Source organism: Talpa occidentalis, unplaced genomic scaffold (genome assembly GCF_014898055.3).
Source record: "Talpa occidentalis isolate TD23 unplaced genomic scaffold, MPIMG_talOcc4v2.1 talOcc4.14, whole genome shotgun sequence".
Classification (NCBI taxonomy): domain Eukaryota; kingdom Metazoa; phylum Chordata; class Mammalia; order Eulipotyphla; family Talpidae; genus Talpa; species Talpa occidentalis.
The window spans coordinates 64,866,298-64,886,324 of record NW_023601433.1 but is presented as its reverse complement, the minus strand read 5'-3'; the positions used below and the strand labels follow the sequence as shown (position 1 = coordinate 64,886,324).

At 39.2% G+C, this 20,027-nt stretch overlaps 1 protein-coding gene across 2 annotated transcripts in view; it reads right to left on the bottom strand.

The window, feature by feature from the left end:
* Window positions 1-16,117, bottom strand: part of MRC1 (mannose receptor C-type 1) — an 83,782-nt gene extending 67,665 nt beyond the window's left edge. Inside the window, exons 1-4 of one of the 2 annotated variants that reach the window (XM_037510680.2) lie at window positions 16,047-16,117; window positions 15,543-15,629; window positions 4,698-5,099; window positions 830-1,003 (exon numbers count right to left, since the gene is read on the bottom strand). In XM_037510680.2, coding sequence (XP_037366577.1) covers window positions 830-1,003; window positions 4,698-5,099; window positions 15,543-15,603 — 637 coding nt within the window. In that variant the 5' untranslated portion in view covers window positions 15,604-15,629; window positions 16,047-16,117. Of the gene's footprint in view, window positions 1-829; window positions 1,004-4,697; window positions 5,100-15,542; window positions 15,630-15,860; window positions 15,939-16,046 lie in introns of those variants that run through there. The other variant, XM_054695108.1, reaches the window with a different exon arrangement.
* Between the last annotated feature and the right edge of the window lie 3,910 nt (window positions 16,118-20,027).

Below are 20,027 nucleotides of genomic sequence, written 5' to 3'. Positions count from 1 at the left end.
AAGTTGAATTAGAGTATCATTACTATCATTTTCTCTGTGAGAGACCCTTTTCAAGACCTTGACACAAAATTCAGACTGCCACTCAAATCTCTCTCTCCATCAAGCAACATGTTTGTGGTATTGTTTAAATTTAAATTCTGTTCTTGATCTATAGTCTAATAAGGTACATCACTGGGAATCTGGGGATGGCATGCCTTCATCTGTGAAGTCTGTGTTGAAACATACATAGTATAGCATAATATTACTTGCCCTGAAGTCTTAGAAATAATAAAACCAATTTAAAATAACCAATAAAGTGGAAGTAGAAGAAAAGAAGTAATAAGTGAGGGCCTCCCTGGTGGCCTGGGTTTTAAGTCTCAGTGCTATCAATGCTACAGCCCAGCCACGGAGCTAAGCCTCAACATATGGCACAGCAGACCTCTCCTGTCTCGCCCACTGTTCCCCTCAGCAGTGTATTTCAGTAAATCCACCTGTTCTGCTTCCCATTCTGTCTCTGGTGAATCCTCTCACTCCCACACCTCTGGTCTGCACCCCAGTTTTATGCAAAAAAAAATTTTTTTTAAAGAAATAATTGGTGAAAATAAAGGGGTTATTTGATGCAGCTAAGGCTGAGAGTAGACTCTGCATTCCAGTTTTCAGTCAACTTGAATCACTTTCTTGGTTATAAAATAGAAAAAAATGATGTCTATGAAAGATTGTGGTGGAGTATAATAGGAGAGTGAATGTGAACCCACTTTGAGGATAAAATGTGCTAGATAAATGCAAGGTTCTTATCATTATGTTGCCACAGTAAATGTGCCAAACGTTTCTTGATGGTAATATTACTTACATTTCAATGGACAAAATCCAAATAGTTTATCCGTGTCATAATCTGTAGTGGTTCCACACCAAAGCCAGCCATCTGATCTCCCAGCACTCGTGCAATCTGCATACCATTTATTTTCAAACTTGAATGGAAATGCACAGGTTGCTCCGTTTGCATTACCCAGCAATGTATACATGGCTAGAAGAAAAATATTGCCTTTCACTTAGAATGAGAGTGGTGCATCTCAACATACACTTTCTAGTAGGAAACATGCAACAAGAATGGGTCTGACTTTTCTGATCACATTGGTGTCCCCACACTGGGGATTCCTCTTTTCCCTTGTGCCCAGAACTCATCTTTTACTAAACACAAACAATCCATACTTAAAATTAACTCCAGTACCATTTTATTTTGCTTGTCTTTTGGAACAGATGTTCCTCATTCCTCTTTTAAGGCACAAGTAGTCAGCTCTGTTGGCACCAGCTTTGACTTCTGCATGTTTTTCCCAAAACAGGGAAGAGGTCATCCTTCCTCTTGGTTGAAATCACAGAATTATTGAAAATCTAAGTTGAAAATTACCTTATAGCTACTATATAACTCATATAAAACTCAAACTTAATATTTTAATCCTTTGCAAATACTTCCTGCCAAGCAACCTCCATAGGAATCCCTCAAAAATGGCTATGAGGAAGGACAGGAATTTTGGCACAACTCTCTAATCTAAAAGACCACTATACACCATCTACAACCAATATCAGTTGCTTGTTTTTTTTTTTAAGTGAATTCAAACAGAACAAAATAGCAAGATCTGTGTTCACTTAGAAAGGAAATTTGGAACAAATATAGAATCATTGTTGGCTATGGTTGACCTTAAGCTCAAACCATGAGGGAAGCAGCTACATCCACTGACCACAAAGCCCTCACCTGGCTAGATCCTCCATTTAAAGACTCTACCTGTGGGGCCTCCCCGGTGGTGCAGCAGGTTGAGTGCAGCACTGTGAAGCTGTCCGCAGGCACTGTAGCGTGGGTTCGATTTCCCAGCCAGCCAGGGAGCTACCGACATGGCGCAGCAGACCTCTCCTGTCTCAGCAGTGTATTTCAGGAAGTCTGCCTGTTCTGCTCCCCACTCTGTCTCTGGTGAATTCTCTCACCCTCCTGTGCCTCTGGCTTGTACCCCAGTTCTTGTATAAATAAATAAATCTTTAAAAAAAAGACTCTACCTTTGCACAAAACCTCTCTTTGAGAGTTAATAACCATCTACATAGAAATATTTAGCCTGTTGCCACCAGATGATATTCAGAATTTTCCAAGGTAGGAATTCTCTTTTAAGTTTTTCAATTCTATGACTGTAAAAAAAGTTCTTAAAAGACATTTCATCTATTAGATAATACACAATTTATAAAATATATAGCACAGTGCCTAACATGTAATTAAAAGCACATAACTATAAGCCTCTTATTCTCTTTTCATTGCACATATCCAGTCCTCCTGAAAAGCTAGGTTTATTTTTTAATTAATTAATTTTTTAAGATTTTTATTTATTTATTTACACAAGCACTGGGTACAGTCAGAAGCGTGGGATGGTGAGAGCCAGAGCAGGGAACAAAACAGGCAGACTGACAAAATACACTGCTGAGGGGAGCAGCGGGCACAGGAGAGGTCTGTGTGCCATGTGGGACCCTCACCGACAGCCTGGGATCAAACCGACTCTGCAGAAGTTGCAGGCAACTTCGCAGCCCAGCGCTCAACCACTGCACCACCAGGAGAGGCCCAAAAGCTAGGTTTACTTTCAAAACAAAATTATAAAATAATAAATAATAAAATTAAAAATAATGAAATTATTTTAAAAATAATTTTGTTAGCTAATTCGCTGGCTGCTAACTTAAAAATTCTAGTTTTGGTTCCACTCAGTTCCAGAACCAGCCTCTCAAGTCATATGTTGTATAAGACACATTCTGGATTCAGAAATAATTGTGCCACTTTTAATCATAGGGGTTCCCGTTCCTTCATCTGAAGAAAACTTACTAGGTTTACCTCAAGTCTAGTTGTACTGTTCAGTAAGTTAGCCAAGGAATGCTCAGCACTGAATTTACAGACGCCAAGCAGAAATAGCTCTTTAAACACTAACTTAATTTATTTAATGAAGCATGGATAAAGCCAAAGAAATAAGCTCCATTCCAGGCACCTTACTGACAAATCATGTACTGCAGTCAATTTACTCTTCAAGTGGTGCAACCTTACTTCTAGTAGAAATATCTTAATATTGGAAGACAGTTGAAGACTATGCCAAGGATGGTTAATGGGCCATCTGCATCTAACCACCCAGGTGTTTATAAAAATAGTCAGTAGAGTCCTAGCCCTTCCCCTGATAAACTAAGTCAGAATCTGGGTAGGAGAAGGGCTGTGGCATCTCCATGTTTAACAGGTTTTCCAGGAGATTTTTAACCATATTGAAGTTTGAGAACCATCATCCAAAACTCTATGCATATTTTTCTTAAAACAAACAGAACAAAGAGAAATCGATGTGGAAGTCAACAAAACTTCAGCGACGTGTTTAAAATAAAACAAGAAGTCTATTGTCTAAGCATCAATCTTCTTTGCAATGAATTACTCAATTGGGACTATTGCCCCATCTATGGAATTTGCTTCATCAAGTTTAGTTCACCCTTGTTCTACCCTATAATTTTCTACCAAGATTTTTTCTGAAATGTTGTCTCTAAGTCTATGCTATGCTAAATAAATGCCTTGAGATAACTTATTTCTGAACCCTCCATACTCTTCCTCAGTTCTTGTTCTCTCTCCCTGTTAATACAGAAGGACAAATTACCACCTTATTAAGAGCTAAACTCTTATGTGCTGCTTACCTGACATATACTAGGATTAACCAATCTTTGAGGCCTCAATAAGATAGTAATTTTGGAAACAGGTAATTGCTTGTCCCAGAAGGCAAGCTCTGTCTCTGACCCTGAGGTCCTTCTAGATAAAACCTCACAATAATTAAGTGCCCAGGTCTGGAATGTGGTTGTAGTACCATCTGACTCAAGAAACCTTTGAAAAAGGCATCATGTTCTTCTTTATTTTTGTTTCATCTTTTTCTGTACAGTCTCCAGAGAATGAAACTTGATCAAGGTAAAGGAAGATGACTCTGATTTTATTTAACCTTCAAAAAAAAAAAGAATTAACTACATATAAAAGTATTTCCTGCCCCATAGGTGCTATGACTTTCCATGATACCTCACTAAATATACTGCATGTTAATTCACAAACTAATTACTTATCTAAATTTCTGATAATTGTGGTCCCAAAATGTTCATGCAATGACAAAATGAATCAGGAACATTTAGAAATCCAACTATCATGTACTGTCAAAACTTTAAGCATTCGAGTTGGTAAAGAATATTGTTCCATGGATCATTTCTCCAGGGATAATTTAAGTCAAAGGAAAAGAAACATTTGGTTTAATACACATCACTATAATAATTTAACATTAAATGGGAGACTTTGGGTCAAAGGCTACAGTGTAAATTAATTTCTAAAAATTGTAACCCACAGTTACATTTATTCACTGACATTTCACATAGAACAAAGAATAGGTCAAACCACAAAGGTAATCAATTAATATTTCTACTACAGAATAAGTGAGAATGTTGGAGGTAGGGAGAGAGCAAGATGGACTAGAGTGGAAGACTATGGAGGAGGACTATGAGAGAGTTACTGTAACCACACCAGAGGGGAGAAATCCTATATTGCCAAAAAATCAATAAAGATGTAAAACAATGGTATGCCATTAACTTAAAAAAATAATAAAGTAATAGTGTGTTTATTTTCTTAATTTCCAAGCAAGAAGATGAGGAAATTTGGAAAGAAAGGTAAAAATTTCAATGCTTCTTACCTTCATAACCTCTGGAGCATAAATCATCTGTGGTTCCATAGATCTTCCATCTGCTCCACAAACCCGACCCCTTGTAAAGCATGATATTCTTTTCTTGTTTATTGCCATAGTTAAAAAATAAATCTTCTCCCTTGATTCCCAAAAGTGTGTCATTTTTGCACTCCCATTTCTGAAATTCACTCTTTGAGTCACAGGCATATAGCGTGACAGCAACCCAATCGCTTTTTGACGGCACTCCCAAGCACAATTTAAATTTAACACTCATAATCTGGAATTCAGAGACCCATCGGAATTTCTGGGCTTCATTATCTTGATTGCAAGCTGCAGTTTGGACTGCACTGGGACTTAATGCTTCCACACAGCGCTTGTGATCTTCATTATATATTAAAAATTGACTGGTGTCTGTTAAAGAAAAAAAGAAAGAAAGGCTATTGAAGTTGATACATGTGGCAAGACAGTATTTTAGGTCAAAAGTTTCCAATGTTTCCATTTCCCTAAAGACTTACAATCCTAGGTAAAGGAATGAAGCTAACTCTGCCTATGTCAATGTAGTTCTTGTCAAGGGATACCTGAAGTTAAAGAGAGAATCCACCCCGGGTTAAGGGGATTCTTCTGGGAGCACATGGGTACTGACAATCAACTGGAAATCTTTAAGATGTCTTAGTTCATCATGAGGCACTTAATGAAAATGCCTGCCTTAAATGCACATGAATTGTACTGGAGGACACATAATAGGTAGAAGCAGAGAAAGAAATAATAGCCATCTGAGAAAAGAAAATTTGGCTATAAATGCAATAATCTCTAAAATTAAATATAGTATATCCTAGAATAAAATTTTCAAGTCTAACACAACCTACTGTCTCTGAAATAAATAAAATCTACATTTCATTATCTTAATTATAACAAGAGTTCTTGATTTAAAGGATAATTTTATCTTAGGAATTTTTATGTCTAGCAAATTTTTTAACCTACTGTTATGGAGGTAGCCCAAGTCTATGCAATGAGAAGTTTTTTGTTTTGGTTTCCCTTCCAACAACAGACAACTTAAGATCTAGCATCTAGAGGTACATTAATATCTGTTATATAATGTTAACTTTCATTTCATTGACATAATCTAAACTTTGCATTACAAAAATGATCAGTTACAGTTCCAGTAGAGGTGAAATAAATTTAAGTTCTTATAATTTGAAGTAATATATATTAAAATAACCTTATAAATAAGTGCTTATAACACTTGCAATTTGGGTCTGGTGATTTAAATGAGTGTGTATAAATGGTTTACATAAATTGCATATAGCTGCTAGCTGGCAAAATTGACTTCCTCTTGTCAAAAAAAAAAAAAAGAAAGAAAAAAGGATCTGGTAAGCATATTTTCTCCCCCAAATCAAAACTGAATTCATGTAAAGGTTTTTTTTTTTTTTGCACCTTTTTTTTAAGACTAGACAAATAGAAATAATTGTTTTAATTTTTTAACAAATATAAATTAAATACTTCTTGTGGAGTTTTGCTAAATTCTTTCCACTTAAGTGGTTCTTTCAAAATGAGCCGGTAGTAGTAGAGATATTTGAGGATCTGACTAAATTAACTCATTATTTTCACAAATCATCCCAATGAAATAAAGCAATAATAGTACCACTCACAGGGTCCTTCATGAGCCAACTTCTGTTTACTGTCCTTAACACCCCTATAGGCTTAGCACCATGGAAACTCTGAGATCATTGCTTGGACCAACTTAGAACTTATAATGGAACTTGATCTCAAAAGATATTCTCCCGCCAGGCTCCTGCATCTGCTCTTGCCCCAAAATTGTTTCGCGCTTTCCTGCCTTTATCCTGCTTGGGTTCCTAACTCATTGCTTTGAGCCTCTGCCTTGTTCCCTCACTGGGTTCCTCTTTCCTGCTGGTCTGACTTCTGGAAATCAGAGCTCAACAGAACAACAGCTTCTGCTGGCCTCTCTGGAGTTGACATCAGTCAACTAAACACATCACACATGACTGAATTTTCTCCCATTTAGCAAAACTCTTTCTCAGACTTGGTCTCATTTTGTTGCTGCTCATTTCCTGGTGTGACAAAATGAGTAAGTTTATGCACTGGCAATAAAATTAAAATTTTAAAAACATGGCGTTTTGTTCCCAAAGAAACACAGAAAATAAGAACATTTTGCTAGATACTCACTATGACAGTTCACCATACACAAATGTACATGTAGGCTCTTCTAATCGAAGAAGGATAATGAACTCAACATAAATGCCTTTCACTTGTAATTTGTGCCTGCTGCTTCCCCTCTTGTTTTCCTACCAAATTTAATCTTTCACTTTCACATAGGTTCATCCAGTAGCATCTCATTGTTAATAAGAAATATATTTTACATCTCATACTTCTACCATCTGGTTGTATTGTCTAGCAGCAAACACTAATGAATTGCCCAAGTTCAGTCAACCACTCAAATTGTATTGAAGATTTATACATTCAGTAATTCTCTTTGAGAGGTCTTTATACTGATTAGACTTTTATCAAATACTGTATTTTCATCTATAGTTCCCTCTTAATTCTATTCTAAAGGTAATGGTATTTAATAAGTAAATATCCAACTTCTCTTTCTCATGCCACACCATCCACCAAGATACACAAGCCAAAAACTCAGAGGAGTCATCCCAGAGTCCCAGATTTCCTTCATTTTCTAGGACTAAAGCAGAACTAATAGGCTTTTCCTGAAAATATACACTGTGATGTTTAATTTTATCTATCAACCTGGCTAGTTCATGGTACACAGACATTTGGTCAAACACCAGTCAGAATATTATTGTGAAGGGTTTTTTTTTTTTTTTAAATAGAGGCATGTTTTATTTATTTATTTGTTTGTTTTGTTTTGTTTATACATGCACTGGGTACAGTCAGAAGCGCGGGAGGGTGAGAGAATTCACCAGAGCCAGAGTGGGAAGCAGAGCAGGCAGAAGGACTGAAGCACACTGCTGAGGGGAGCAGCGGGCAGCAGGAGAGGTCTGCGCGCCATGTGGGACCCTCCTCTGGTGGCCGGGGAGCAGCCAGGGATCGAACTGGCGCCGCAGAGGCCGCGGGCAGCTTCGCAACCCAGCGCTCAACCGCTGCGCCACAGGGGAGGCCCATTATTGTGAAGGTTTTTTTGGGTTTTTTTAAAGATGAGATTAACATTTAAATCAGGAGACTTTGAGTAAAGCAGATTGCCCAAAATGTAGGAGGCCTTCATCCAGTCATTTGAAGGCCTTCAGAAAAAACAGAATGAAATCCTTTCTGGAAGAGAGAATTTAATATCTAAACTACACTATACTATCAACTCTTTCCAGGATTTCCTGCCTGCCAACTTACCCCTGATGACTTGAACTGGCTAGTTCCACAAATGCATAAGCCAGTTCCTTAAAATATATCTTTCTATAGGTAGACAGACAAGCAGATAGATAGACACAGAAATACGGACACACACAAACCCAGCATCCGTTCTGTTGGTCTGGAGAACACTAATACCCTAATCATTCTTTCCATCTCCACTACATCCACCCTGGACTAAGCAACCATCGTGTTGTTCTGGCCTTCCTCTCTTTGACATAAAATCATCCACAAAAAATGCATTATTTCCCACTTTCCTGGGTGAGATGGGCCTAACTTGTCAACCTGACTCCAAATTGCAAGATCTCCCTAATGTAATGAATTGTTTCTGCTTAGCTATATAAACAAGCTATATAAACAATTGTAATTCTTTAGGGGATTATGATGGGCATCATATTGTTTGAGTGCTTATTCAGTAGTAAAATCATTTTATTTTTCTTCTCTCTTTTTGTAGAAGTTCCCTAAGTTGGGGGGAGATTTTGGTTATTTACTCTATTTTCCCCCAAATTTAAACCTTTCAACAGCGTGCCACTGCACACAGGAAGTGGACCATGTAGCCACCAGGTGACACTCCCTGAAGGGGTATAGCCCAGACCGCTACCCTTTGCCCTCACCTTCGCACGGACACGCTCTCACTTACCACATCTAGTCACAGGCCTTTCTGTTCCTCAAACACTTCAAGCTAATTTCCTTCTTAGAAACTTGATATTTCAAGTTCCCATTTTTTAGGATGCTCATTCAGGTTCCACCTCAGATGTCAATGCCTTAGCAAATTAATATTCTAATTTTATTCTTAGTATTTTCTACATAAAATACATCTCCAGTTTTACATAGATATGTTTTTAAAATCTGTTTACTAATGGTTTGTCTGTGTCCCTCTACTTGAATATAAATTTCATGAGAAACTATCATTTTGATTCTGTACTACATTCTCTCTTTAAGAGTCATAATAGTCTCTTGATGAGTATTAATCAAATAAATGAAAGAATATTTATTAGAGCTGACTTAATCAGGCACCCAAATACTCTATTTTATTTCATGATTGATTCATGATTAGTCTATTTAATTTATTTTCCCCATAAAAGTTTATTTTTACCAAAGAGCAATTTATAAATATATACACTCATAAAAGAAGTATTTGGAAATGAATAGCTTCTATTTCAATACAAAATTACCTATTCTTGTTTCCTTTGTTTATCTTTGACATTGGGAAGCAGTGCAAATTTGATATTGCCTTTGCCAAACAATACAAGGAAATGTAAAATTATCACTTTACAGTCCCACATTCATGTTATTCTTCTCCCCACATAGTTTTGCTTTTATCATTGTCCCTGTGCAATGTCCTTGACTTAAAATGTCACTTCCGCTGAAAGTGCTTCAAGGCTTTAACCAAAAGTCACCTTGTGGGTATTTCTTATTACTAATCACACTAATGTTTTAAATATATTAATATTCAAAATTTTTGATCTATATTAATTACATTATTGTAACAGAAATATTGCAAAGCTGAACAAGGAAGAACAGTTGGAGAAGAACATTTCTCCGTCATTTCATTTAAGGGGTTAAATGTATGCTTCCTTTTTGTTATAGTTGTTAATACACATTAGAAATTTATTTACAGTATTGAAGAGACCCTCCTTCCAGTGTAAATTCATCTTTCTAATCTCACATTTATTTTTTAACAAATATTTGGTGAACAGCAGCTGTGTGCCATGGCAAACAGCCACCACGATAGTGACAACACAAAGACACACCAGAAACACACTGTGATTTTAAACTGTGCTGTGGTTAATTCACAGGAAGAAATGTTAAAGGTCAAAATATATTTAGGAAAGAAGTCACAAATTTCAACCATATATACCTTGGGTTTAATATTCAATAACATAGGCATGCATTTTAAAGCAATTTTTAAGTTTTGAATGAGCCCATCACAATGAGCATGTAATTAAATTCCCAAGCTTACCAGCAAAGAAAATTAATTATTAAAGGTGACTATAGAGACATTGACCATTAAATGCTTTCATTTTATACAATTTTAGACTTTTCCTACTATCAGTAAATAAAATGCTGATATGAAGACATAAAAGAAAGTTTCTTTCTTTTTTCTAAGACATAAAAGAAAGTTTCTTTTATGATAGACAGGCTGACTAAGAGGAAGCTAGGTGAGGTAATGCCACTTATTTCTCCCGCCTTGTGTTTCAGCACATGCTGGTCCTACTCCCAGACTTCAGCACCACATTTCTAGGTGAGGAGGAATTTGCATAAACACTCAAATGTCCATGCCCTCCCTCTCCTGTCCAAGAGAAAAGTCTGAACAATTAATACAAAAAGAGAGACTGAGTCCTTCTTTGACATACCATTGTTTTGAAGAACATTTATGTCTCTCCTGATCACCACAATCCCCTTGATAATGTCTACTTCTTAGCCTAAAGCCAGAAAACCAGGGGCAAGAATTAGCTCTGATTCTCACCAGGCAGTTGATCTGAGCCTAGTGTTCTCATCTAGTCAAGGGTAATAGTAGCATAGACCCATCCCCTCACAGGGTCCTGGTGGAGATCTAGGAGTGATTAATCAAGGTGATTAAGGACCTGAAATTGCACTGTGACCTTTACTTAGTCTGTAATTGGAGAAATTGTCTTAAGAAGCTTGCTTCTTCCTATTCTATTTCAATTCTTTTTTGAAAGGACACTGCCTTCTTATCACCTTCTACTTTCATTTTTCTCCCCCTAATTTCTGCTAATCTCTATGGACCAACCTAATCATATGATTTTTTTTCCTGTAAACACTTCTTGATGGCCACTAAGAGGCCAAATGAAAATCCTGTTCTCATTTTGACATTAGTTTTACATGTTCCCCCCAACCCCCACCCCACCACCATGCTTTGTAGATAGGCTCTACTTCAGAAGCCACTTTCTTTTCATTCAACTGCTTCTGTGGCTGCTGGTGTGACCTCTTGGTCCTCCCCTGATGACTCAAGATTCAGCCTCAGAAACCAGGTTATAGGATATGCGTGTCAAAGGATACCTATGATCTCCAAGCCCTTTGTGAAGACAGGGTCTTGTTTTTAAGTGAAGCTAACCACTTTTGTTAGGGGGAAAAGGATGTCCTAAAGCTAATTCCATACAGGCTTTGTGGACTCCACCCCCTACTCCAGACCAAAGCCATTAGGACATTGGGAAAGACAAATCCCATCACCACCAAAGGGAAGGTGGCTGGAACCTGAGGGTGGGGTTAAGCAGCCAGGTTTGGTATAAAACCAGACACGTGGGCTTTTGGGGGGGGGGGTGTCCTTTTTTTGGCTGTCAGCCAGCTCACAGCCTGGACCAGTTCTCAGAGTGCCATTGGGTTTCCAGGTGGGCAGATCAGGTAGGACACATTAAAGACTTTATTTCCCTATTTTCTCCCTGAGTTGTACATTTCCTCATTTCCCTTTCCCTTGTAAATAAACCTTTTATTAACCTTTTGTGTGTGCCTGTAGTGGAGTGTTAATAAGCCCCTTTTAAGCGCAGGTGAGTACCCACAGCCAGGCAACCCGTTTTATATCGGGGCTGCTCTGTAACACTTTCGACTTTTAAGTTCACGTTTAACAAATGATGACTCTATCTAGAAATCAGGCCCAACACCCTCAGCAAGCACCAAATATGATGTAAACAAGCAACTGTTTTACCTATATCTGCAATATCTTACATATACACGATCTCCATCTCCAAATTCTAGAAAAAGTCAGTATCATTTGGAACAGCAACAAGGAAAATAGGCAAATATGAAAGCAATTGAAAAAGAGAACTTGGGTTGCTTAACAATTGCAAAGCTATGTCTTAAATATGATATCTAAAAGTAAGTCATCCATATGAAGGGAGAAATGAAATTAGAAAATTTTACAAAGTAGAAGTAAGAAAATTTTGTGAAAATCAAAGCTAGTTACGGGAACAGCCCCAGGGAATTATTCCTTGAAGAAATTTTACATTGTTATCCAACCAGTCAGTCATTCAACAAAGATGCATTGCTTCTGTTTAATAGAAAGAAGACTGGAGTTCAGGACTCCGGAGTGCTGAGCCAGCTGTGCCACTAACTCATTGTGAGACCCAGAAAAGATCACTTAAGTTCTCATAAACTTAACTTTTCTTGCCTATAACACAGAGGTCAGGGATACATGGACTATGCTAGAGATCAAATTCACTGTATTTTTCCCCCACTCACATCAGATACTGTTGGCATTTCTTCCCAGGGGCTGCAGGTTGGTAGTTTGAAACCAACTGTGGTGGAAATCACTAAGGAATCAGTGTTTTGTTTTGTTTTTCCCTTCTCAGAGCTAATTGTTTAAGTTTACCCACACACCATTGCCTGTGAGCGAAACTGCCCAAATTAACCTTTTTTGTCTGAGCAACTCTTCCTGTATCTCTACTATCATTTATATCTCTCACTGAGGTCTAAACATTGGATGTTCATGGTACTGTGATGTGGGATCTCTGGGGAAGGTGGAAGAAAGGGTTCAAGATTAAAAAGAAATGAACCAGGCAGCAGCTCTCCTGCCAGCCTTCAACTATGTGGGTGTTTCTCGTCACCAACCTTCTCCCTTTGCAAAGCAGCAGAGGCAGCTCTCCTCCCAAGGCCACCCGCCTGTGACTGTGCAGGCCTCTCTGTCAACAATCCTGTCCCTTTCAGGGGCAGCTCTTCCTGCCTGCTTGTGTATATGCAAGCATCCTTGAATCCCTTCCCTTTTTTTAATAAATCTGCCCTTTTGAATATTAAAAAAAAGAAAGAAAGAAATGAACCAGTGGAAGTAGGAAGAGCTTCCTCTGTGTCTTAATGGGTAGGAAGATGCCAGGGAGGAGGGGTACTAGGGATTCAAATATCCTATAATCCACTGCTAAGCTTTTATCCAGACACCTCTGCTCATGTGTGCTTAGGCCATGAAAACATAAAAGAATATTAGAACCTTAAATTAAAAAATAATAATTCTGGAAGGGCATCTCTTACCTATGTTTCTATTTATTTGGTTTTTTTTCTTTTAGTAAATAGACCCTCAGCACTTTCCTGCTTCTTCCATATTTGTGCCTGTGAAGAGGATGTCATTCATCAGAGTAAAGCACCCCGCTGTCTCCAGGAACAAAAAATTCCTATGCAAATTGAGAAACTCTATTTGCCCAACATCATTAAAGGTCAGTTTGAGAAACAGGGTGTGGGGGCTGCATCTGTGCTGCCTACAGGGAGGCCATTAGATCCAGGGGGCTGTTGCATGCTTATCATGTGGTCAGTCTGAACTGAGACATGCTGCAAGTGTCAAATATAGCCTGGATTTTGAAATTTTAATTTAAAAAAATGTAAAAATATCACAAGGCTTTGTATTGATTAATACTAACCAATACTATTTTGATTAAGTCAGACAAAGTGTATTCATAAAATCAATGTCATCTGTAGCCTTGTAATTTGTTTAATGTGCCTACATAGTGTGTCTAATTGTTTCTATTGGACTGTGCTGGGATAAAAGCCAGGTCTCATGCACAGTCCTTGAATTGTTCATCCAACTTCTGTTTGAAGACCTTTACTGACCCCTGAACAGACTTATTTGAGACAACATAACCCTTAAAAGATCTTTACTGGTCTTAGTTTTGTTTTGTTTTGTTTTTAAGATTTATTTATTTATTTATACATGCACTGGGTACAGTCAGAAGCGCGGGAGGGTGAGAGAATTCACCAGAGCCAGAGCGGGGAGCAGAGCAGGCAGAAGGACCCAAGTACACTGCTGAGGGGAGCAGCAGGCGGCAGGAGAGGTCTGCGTGTCATGCAGGACCCTCCTCCGGTGGCCGGGGAGCAGCCGGGGATCGAACCGGCGCTGCAGAGGCTGCGGGCAGCTTCGCAACCCAGTGCTCAACCGCTGCGCCACCAGGGAGGCCCCTACTGGTCTTAGTTTTAACCTTTGGGGGCATGAAGATACATTAAACCCTCTTGCACAAGACAGATTTTTCTGGATAAATAGTGATAATGTCTAAACCCACTCGTCAGTCTTTCCAGACCCAGGTTAAGCAGTTCCTCTTCCAACACCTATTACTCACTGAGAGATAAGCTTTGTGACCAAGAATAATACAAAATACATCCCCAGGTTCCAGGAATCTTTTCTCAGCATTATTTAGCAGTAAATCTTTCCCTTAAATGCTTCACATACTATTCTGATGGAACAATTAATTACCATGGAGATGGGGGAGGGATGTCACTGCTTTTTCAAAGCAAATACTATGGTTTATAAATGTTCTAAACTTTTTACAAATTGTAACTCACTGAATCTTTGCAACAATGGAGAGAGCAGGTAACATTATGCTACCCATTTTATAGACTTGGAAAATAAGTAACTTGCTGGCAGAGGCAGAGAGCAAATGCTGCCTTTCCTTGTGGTGGTGGTGGTGGTGGTGGTGGTGGTGGTGGTGGTGGTGGTGGTGTTTTCAATTACTGCTTCTTAGGGCTCATTATATCAGTAAATCAACTTTGTGTCCAAATGGTCTCTCCCTGGGAAGCATGTTTCTAGTGGAGGTTTCTGATTTATCCTCCTAGCCCTGCTTCCACAGTTTCCAGCAAAGCATGGAGGCTTTGAGCAGACTATGCTCTGCCAGTATTTACTGATTTGAGAGAAATGAGGTGGGACCAGGAACCAAAATTCAAAGTTGAAATTCTTTCCATCTCTTCTGAAAAGAGAATGTGTCTTACAGGTACAATTAGACACATTATGTAGGCATACATTTTTAAATCCCAAAGTTTCAGCAGGTTGGGTCTAGAGAAAGAGAGTGTTGATCATATCCAAGAATTTGAAAAGCTCTGAATCTATTCTTCACAGGTAAACACAAGCCTCCAGGAAAAAAAAAGAAAGAAAGAAAAAAAAAAAGAAGAAGAAAGAGGAGAAAGGACAAACAGGAATCAGTTTGAACAACTCAAAGAATACAGACAAGGATGACCTTGCTAGCAATAAAAAATATGAATGTTTAAAGTAGTTCACAGAAAAAAAAAAAAAACACCTAGGGACAAGCTATGGAAATCTCACAGAAGCCTCTTTGGAGGCACTCTCTCATCCTGTGCTTGGATGAAAACCCTCAAAGATCCTTGGAGGATATTAGTTGTGGGTAGATAGAAATAATGCAAATTAAAAACTAGAATGAACACACCATAGAAGAAATCCCTGTAAGTATAAAGCACGGAAGCTCAGGAGAAATCAGGAGGAAGATGGGGGTCCGGCAAAGCCTGTATGGAATTAGCTTTAGGACATCTTTTTTCCCCTAACACTTTGACCTGAGAAGCAGCCTTCTTCCAAGACTCCAGCTTTCAAACTGGCAGCCAAGCAGAGGCAACATGTTTCCTCTGAGCCGGGGTGCAGGGAAGTCTGCCTCCCCTCACAGGTGTTGAAAAGAAGCCATTAACACTGACCCTCAAAGGGGAGGTATGCCACAGGTCCCAGGCCCCAAACAGAAAGCTTCCACATCAGAGCTGACTTACCCAATAGCTGCACAGCAACCCGAATGAGAGCCAGGAAAACCAGGGGCGCGGCCAGCCTCATGGCCCAGAGTTGTCCCGTTTCTTCCACTGAGGGAGTGAAGGGAATAAAAGAGCCAAAACAATGAAGGCACTGGATCACCCTGCCACCTACTCACTTCTCAGAGCTGCCCTGTTGAAAAGAAGGGTGGAGGAAGTGCTCACTTTTTAAAGGGCTTCTGAAATTAGGGAAAACCTCCAATAAGGAGATATCCTGTCACATGAGGATAGCTGGAAAAACAGGAATTCAAAGTTACAACTTTGCTTTGTAAGCTAACTTACCAAGTAGAGCAGACACAGAGGAAGAGGAGAAAGGAACATGTGGGAGAGGGCAGAGGAGGTAAGGAGGGAGGGTCATGGTGAGACATGAGGAGCCAGGGCTGGCCGAGTGGGAAGAACAGAAGTGAAACAGCCAGAGACCTCAGCTCTCACACAGGACTATGTGGAGAACAGGCTGGAGGCCATTACCTGGGCAGGAAAACGGAGGTTGCTTCTGGGAAGCAGCAGCATCAGGGGTGCATCAGCAGACATCCCCTAGTCTCGATGACAGACGAGGCAGGGGCAAAAAAAAAAAAAAGGACAGTTTAAGGGTAGAAACATTTTCTTAAAACTGATCCCCAGCATTCTCTTCATTTAGTGTTTAGTTTCTTCTTTTGGAAAATTTCAAAGAAACAGTTCACAAGAAGTTTTTTGTTCCTTTTGTTAGAAGAAAAGTGAGAGAAGCTAAATCTGAAAGGGAATTTGGGGGGGAAAGTTTTAAAAGTCTTTCTCTAGAAAATTTCCTAGAAATCCAGAGAAAACAATGGCAAGAGATTTGCGATAAAAAGTTGCCCAGCCTCAGTTTTAGTGATCCTCTTTAAGTTTGGAAGGGTTCCCCTTGCTAGGAGAAAATCCGATGGTTTGTTCAATGAGATGTATATTCATTTCATGAGGGGTGGAATTCTTTATTTTTTAAAAATGGTAACAGCTTTCATTGAGCTCAATAGTAACCCCTAAAAATGTACTTGGTTATTTTTCAGAAGTAAAACATGAATTAAGGACATTTTGAAGCAGATATTAGTAATTAGACAGTGGCTCACAACTGATAAATGTTAGAAATTCATAAAGAAGTTGCTGGAAACATTGGGTTTTTAAAATTTTAAATGAATAATTCAATTTTCAAGGGAAAACTCCAAAGAGTCACCATCTTGGTGATAAAACTGTACTCTGCTTCCTAAGAAATGTGGTATAATTCTCTTACTGGTTTCTTTTAACATTATAAATTTAAGATTATTCTGACAGGCAGAAGGAAAAGATAATGAAAATGTAGGAAATATAACAAAATGTTTCTTTTTCATTCAACCAATGCTTGATTGATAACAAAAGTTGGTCACTAACATCAAAGTTTATTTCTGAAACATTGCTTCTTGATTTATCCAGGAAAAAAAAATTTTATATGCGTCATTTATGACATGATAGTTTTAAAGCTAAATTAAGTTATAGAAATTAAATAGCTCTGCTTAATTTGGATGTATATCAATTTGAAACAGGCCTATAGGGGCTCTCTAGCCACTCAAGGGCAATGCCCAATAAAGGACAGGTCACTATCTGTGGGTTTTCACCCCCACACACAATTGCAAGACCACTCAGGCTCAGGGGACAACAACAACATGGTTTATTTAACAGCAAAGGAAGAGTTTCTAAGGTCACAGGTGACTGGCTGTCTTACCTAGTGTCCAGAAGCCCCAAACAAAAGGCTGCTCATGCAAGATGGCACAGACCGGCCAGCAAGGGCCTGGAGCCATGGCAGCCGGAGGCGGTAGCCAGGGATCTAACTCTCAGTGGCAGCTGAAGGCACTCACAGGCACAGCCACTGAGCTCTCACTGCAGCAGCCTGCACTGCAGGTCCAGATGAACAGCACGGGATGCTGGGCCAGACAGCAATGGCGGCAGCACCAGGAGGCCATGCCAGATGATCCCATCAACAGCTCTTTGAGGCCCGAGGCCCAGGGCTATTGGTGCTCTTTTCCGACAGTGGCAGTGGCAGGGCCAGAGGCAGTTTTAGTCAACAGGTCACTGCAAAATTCTTTGGCTTCTCTCTTCTGAGGTCAGTTGCTGGATGCTTCTTTCTTCTTTCCTCAGAAGCCAGAAATAGAATGCGAGAAGTCTGGGAGTCCGTGAGTCTCAAGATGGCTGCTGCCCTGCCTTATATCCTCTTTCAGGATCCCCTCACCCTAGTTTATACCTGACTGATTGGACCATTAACCTGGCAGGCACCCGAGGGCGGGGCTGCCCACAGGCAGCAACTTTTGGCAGTTAGGAAAATCACCTGTCTTTCCAACAGCTCCAGCTGCTTAAGTGGTGGAGGGGAAATGCTAGTCCAGGATTGAATTTAAGAAAGAAATGAAATTTAATTGAATTTTCTTAAAACTCACATTCAGGTGTGTGTGTGTGTGTGTGTGTGTGTGTGTGTGTGGCTTTTTTGTTGCTGTTGTTTTTACTATTATTACACAAATGTGTTATATGACCAACCAATATCAGTGGTCAACTCTGTGATTTTGAAACAAACTGTCCCACAAAGAATTTATCCTATCACTTAGAACTTAACTGAAACGAAGATTTATCAGGCTAGAAAAGGTGACCAAAATAAAAGAAATTCAGCTCTTGGGGGAGTGATTTGACAAAATGGTGGAGTAGGAAGTGCAGGAATCCATCATTCTACCTAAACAGCTGCTGAACTGATAGGAACTATTTAAAGCAACTGTTTTGGAAGTCTGCATCCTAGTAGAAAACTGCAGCATCCAGGGAGAGTTTGATGAAGAGGCTGGTGAGTTTCAGTGAATGTCATTCTTTCCTTTGCAGGAGCTCCTACCATCTTCATCTCTGCGGCAGAAAGCAGTGAGAGGAGCTGCCTGAGTTCCTGGTACAACTTGTTAGAACCAGGATGAACAAAGAAGACCTTGTCCTCCAAATATATTGTTTGTTCTGAAGCTGATTGCTGTTTTTAATTGCTCTCACCACTTTTAAATTCCATTTACAATAGCATCAAAAAGGATGGATACTTAGGAATAAATTCAGCCATGCAGGTGAAAGACTTAAACAATGAAAACTAGAACCCATTGCTGAAAGGCATGGAGGAAGACCTAAATAAATGGAAAATTGTCCCATGTTCATGGAATATCTTCAAGTTAGGCTCTGATTAACTAGGTTTCCCTGAGGGCAAGCTTTGTTAAGAACAGGACACTCTAAGGCATTTTAAAATGTTTCTTTTTTGCTTTTAAGATTTATTTATTTATTCATACAAGAACTGGGGTAAAAGCCAGAGGTGCGGGGGAGGGGGGTAAGAGGATTCACCAGAGACAGAGTGGGGAGCAGAACAGGCAGATCTACTGAAATATACTGCTGAGGGGAGCAGCAGGTGAGACAGGAGAGGTCTGCTGCACCATGTGGGTCAGCTCCCTGGCTGGTGATCAAACTCAATGCCACAGTGTTTAGTGATAGCTTGATAGCACTGAGACTTTAACATCTGCGCCACCAGGGAGGCCCCACATTTTTAAATGTTTCATTTCTCCTTTCCCTAATGAAAGTCTGAGAGGATTGTTCTCCAATATTTTCTATGAGGAATCTGGGTGAGCTTCCCAGCTCTGGCTCTGGTGAATTCTCTCACCCTCCCGCGCTTCTGACTGTACCCAGTGCTTGTATAAACAAAACAAACAAACAAATAAAATAAATAAATAAATAAAACATGCCTCTATTAAAAAAAAAAAAAAGCGAGAATCTGGGTGAGCTTCTAGAGGGAAATCTCAGTTTTGTGGGAAACCCTATGACTGGGTCAACTTGCAATTTTCAACTCAAGATTATTCCCACTAAGTCTCCAGAAGTCCATCAATTACAGTTCAGGGTTTCCTAGTCCTGTGTAAATTTCAGCTGGCGAGTCTATATTCCAGCAAACTTCAACCCCCAGTATCCACCTGTCTCTCTCCAAGCTTAGGGGCAGTAGTTTGCCTAAACAGACTGACTTTTCATCCTGTTCAGTTTTATACTTATTATAAACTTCCAAACTCTCTATATGCAAAAGTGAACACTGGAAATGACTTAAACTACTTTTTAAAGCAATTTTTTCCGATTTACTAAGGCATTTTTTGTGAATTGCTTAATCATATAAGCCATACCTAGTCTATGATAGGTACTCAAATTTGTTAAATGAGTGAGTTAATGAAATATTTTAAAATACAGAATAAGCATGGGAATTTTCATTTTATTTTGTGTTTATATTTTATTTTATATATATTTTATACCACTCTTCCTTTTTGTATAATGTATGCTTTCTCCTCTCAGGTGTAGTCCCCATAAAATTCCCACCACCAATTCACCCTTGCATTATCACCATAGTCCCTTGTGCTCTTCCCTCCTTTTTTTTGGATCCTTTCTCCCTTCCCTTATGCCTCCCCTGCAGAATCTCTCTTATTT